General features: G+C 38.1%; 1 protein-coding gene across 1 annotated transcript; it reads left to right on the plus strand.

The window, feature by feature from the left end:
• Positions 1 to 1,969, plus strand: LOC116107348 (poly [ADP-ribose] polymerase tankyrase-like). The gene is made up of 6 exons (XM_031393628.1): positions 1 to 283; positions 625 to 716; positions 849 to 927; positions 1,024 to 1,118; positions 1,450 to 1,545; positions 1,626 to 1,969. Exons 1-6 carry the CDS (start codon positions 112 to 114, stop codon positions 1,710 to 1,712), a joined length of 621 nt encoding a protein of 206 aa, XP_031249488.1. The 5' UTR covers positions 1 to 111; the 3' UTR covers positions 1,713 to 1,969.
• The last annotated feature ends 2,112 nt before the right edge of the window (positions 1,970 to 4,081 follow it).

Genomic DNA, 4,081 nt, shown 5'->3' on the forward strand with positions numbered 1-4,081 from the left:
TGACTGACAAAACCCTAGGCTAGAAAGCTTGGACCTTTTCGAAGCTCTTGCTGTTTTCCTATTGAAAGAATCAACAGCATAAACTTAAAATTAATTGAGATAGAAAGAGTAATGGCGGTACCGCGCAATGGAATGATGGAAGAAGATGATAACGAAGAGGACAATGCTCTCTTCGAAGAAGATGGCGTCAATATCGACCTCGAATCCGACACTCCTCCGCATCTCCGCGAACTCGCCGCCGCCGCTCAGCTCGGTGACGTTCAAGCCCTCCGTCTCGCTCTAGGTTTTTATCTTTGTTCTTTTACTTCTTTATTTTTCGCTTTCAATGCTTCAGCCATCACTGAACCCTAGGATTTTATCTATCAATTAAAGTTATTGCTTATTTATTGCAACTTCATGACATTGTGACCTAAATGACCACAATTTGTTACTAAGGTTTTATTTAATATGGTGCTTGGAATTGATTTAAGTTTGAAGAGTGGCTGGATTTGGGCATTTGGCTGGTGTGAGTCACACCATTTTGTTTGTATTTTGTGCCTTAAATACAAGGAAAAAGTAATTTGTAACTTTTTTGGCTGGTTGTCATGTAACCTGTGTTCTGATGCTTGTTTCGAATTGCCGCAGATAACTTGAGTGGTAGCATTGATGAACCGGTTGAAGATGGAGACACTGCTCTCCATCTGGCCTGTCTATATGGCTACGTGCCTTGTGTCCAGGTCAGTTTTCTTATATTTGCGATTAGAAAGAGGGTTTTTGATAAATTCTGTGAAACTTTGGGCAAGGTTTCTCGCTAAATTTTGAGTGCCAGAAAACTCTATGATTTGAGTGTGTTCTTTCTCTTTTTATAGTTACTCTTGGAAAGAGGGGCTAATATGGAGGTTAGGGATGAAGATGGAGCAATACCTCTGCATGATGCTTCTGCTGGAGGTGGGCTATAATACTTGTTATTATCGTCATGTCCTAATGATTTTTACATTGAAATTTTTTATATCATATTAATTTATTTGCTGAATAATTTTGCAGGATTTATTGAGATAGTACAATTTCTCATTAACAGTGCTAACAACACAGAACGTGTGAAAAGGATGTTGGAAACGGTTGATGCAGAAGGTGATACTGTGAGTATTCTCTAAACCTTGAATCCATTTCAAGTTTTATTAGGGAGTTTGAAAGTTGAATTAGCTGATTAATACTTCGGTCAATTATAAAATGACAATTCTTTTTTCTGGACTAGGTTGACTACAAAGTAAGTAAACTAAAATTATTTACGGACTTTTGTTTTCTTAGGTGGAATAGTGAAGTGGGTTTTCCCTTCGGTGTTGCCCAGGATTTATGATGACCAAAATGATTAGATTAGGTGGAATAAGCTGTTTAATTTTGGCCTTTTTCACCAAAAATCCTTTGTTACATGGACTTGTTATTCACATTGTTTGGGTGTTACCTTTACAGCCTCTTCATCACGCGGCAAGAGGTGAACATGAAGATGTTATAAGATTGTTGCTAGATTCTGGTGCTTCTCCTACAAAGGCAAACTTATATGGGAAGGTTAGTGTACTAAAGGATTTTTATGATGCCGTTCTTTCGTTCTGTCATCTTTTAGTTTCTTATTGGTAATTATTTGGCAGATCCCAAGCGAGCTAGCTGATCCTCACACTGAGGCTAGGAGAATCTTGGAAGCTGCTGCTAATGCTAATGCTAACGCTAATGCTTAGGCTTGCCAGTCACCTTGACCTGATAGTTGAAAATATTAAACCTTTTTGCTTTTGGGTGCTGTTTTTAGTTGTTTTCATAGTTAGGTTACAGCAAGTTTTAGATGCAGAGAAATATTTTCTTTCTACTGCTCTCAGAACCCTAAATGGAAGAAGGGAGCAGATAACTATTCTATACATCTTATTTATGAGGGAATATACTTAATATAAACAAATTCTTATATAAGTGATAGTTTTTTCCTTTGTCATATTTGATGTATGCTTGACAATATTCATTTGAAATCAGTAGTTAATATTGACACCTGGCTTTGCGTTACCATAAGCCATTTCAGGTTTCAAAATTTTATGGTTGCTTGGATGCCTGAAGCTTTTGAAATTCATGGAGATGACAATGAATGTATGGAATTTCTCCAAACCTGCAAATGGTGTAATTTTAAAGCCAACTTATAACTGAGTTGAGCTTGGTCAGTGCAAGAATCTCTTACTAGGGAACGGGCAGAATAAAATAGTTTAAGCACTTAAAGAGGAAGGCTTCGTTTGGTTGCATTTTGGGAATACTACTTTTAGTATTCTCAAAAAAGTTAAACAGTAAAATACCCAAAGACTCTGGGCTTCGTTTGGTTCACAATTGGGTGTTTTTGGGAAAAGTTTTCTGAAAAAAGTTAAAAAAAAGTTGAATTGGGCGGGTATTACGATGTAGGATTTATAAATTAATAAAATACCCCCTATATTTGTTTATTTACAAAACACCCCCTATAATAAAATCTTAAAAGTTAACAAAAACACCCCCAACCCAATGTCAAATACGGACAGCTGGCCACCACCGCCGGAGGGTGGCCGGATTCACCGTATTGGCGCATGACCGGTTGGATCTTGCCGGCCGTGCGCCGATATGGCCTTTACCGGCCATATCCACGGTGGATCTGGCTGACAAAGGCCAGATCTACGGCCAGATCTGGCCGTCAACGGCCAGATCTGGCCTTATTTTCTCGTCAACGACGACCAACAAACGGTCGTCGTTGATGGTCAACGACGACCGTTTGTTGGTCGTCGTTATAAACCATTACGGCCAGATCTTTGGCCTTAGATCTGGCCTTTTCCGGCCAGATCCACCGTGGATCTGATCGGAAAAGGCTAGATCGGCGTACTACTGGCCATATTCAGCCGGTAGTGCGCCATCCTAACAGATTCCGGTCATTTTCCGGTGGTGGTGGCCGGAATCTGGTAAATATGAATTACTGGGGTGTTTTTGTAATTTTAAAAAAAAATATTTAGGGGTATTTAATTAAATTATCAAATTTAAGGGGTTTAAAAAAAGTTGAATAATATTAGGAGTAGTATTCCCAAAAATCAAAGTTTTTAGGTATTTTACTGTTTAACTTTTTTGGGAATACTAAAAGTAGTATTCCCAATTGGCAACCAAACGGAGCCCTGGTTTTTGGGAATACTACTCTCAATATTATTTAACTTTTTTTAAATCTTTTAAATTTGTTAATTTAATTAAATACTCCTAAATATTTTTTTTAAAATTACAAAAATATCTCAGTAATCCATATTTACCAGATTCCGGCCACCACTGTCGGAAAATGGTCGGAATCTGGTAGGATGGCGCACTATCGACTAAATCTGATCGGTAGTGCGTCGCTCTAGCCTTTTTCGACCAGATCCACGGTGGATCTGGCCGGAAAAGGCCAGATCTTTGGCCGTAACAGTCGGTAATCAACGACGACCGTTTGTTGGCCGTCGTTGACAAACAAATACGGTTAGATCTGGTCGAAAAAGACCATATCGACGCACGATTGACAAGATCCAGTCAGTCATGTGCCGATACGGTGACTCCGGCCACCCTTCGACGGTGGTGGCCGACTGTCCGTATTTGAGGGTGGATTGGGGGTGTTTTTGTTAACTTTTAATGTTTTATTATAGGGGGTGTTTTGCAAATAAACAAACATAGGGAGCATTTTATTAATTTATAAATCCTACATCGTAATACCCGCCCAATTCAACTTTTTTTTTAACTTTTAAAAAAAAACTTTTCCGAAAAACACAAAATTGTGAACCAAACGGAGCCGAAATTTTTTGGTCCTAGTGGTATATGTCAGACCACCCAAATGTGGCCAGCTTGTCCCGGCACTACCAATGTTGTGCTTCATACGAAAAATAATACAAATGCAAATATTTTATAACAGCTTTTCATACAAATTAATTTATGGTGCTATAATTATTTTTTTTGAACATATTCTCAAGCACGTAAACCATTATCGGGCTTGTTTGAGCTTTGCAATTAAAATTTTTCGGTGATATAATATCAAATTGCATTTAAATTGCGATTAGTTCTTTTATTTATTTATTTATTTTGAACGAGAGCTAGT

Source organism: Pistacia vera, unplaced genomic scaffold (assembly GCF_008641045.1).
Source record: "Pistacia vera cultivar Batoury unplaced genomic scaffold, PisVer_v2 Contig531, whole genome shotgun sequence".
NCBI classification, from domain to species: domain Eukaryota; kingdom Viridiplantae; phylum Streptophyta; class Magnoliopsida; order Sapindales; family Anacardiaceae; genus Pistacia; species Pistacia vera.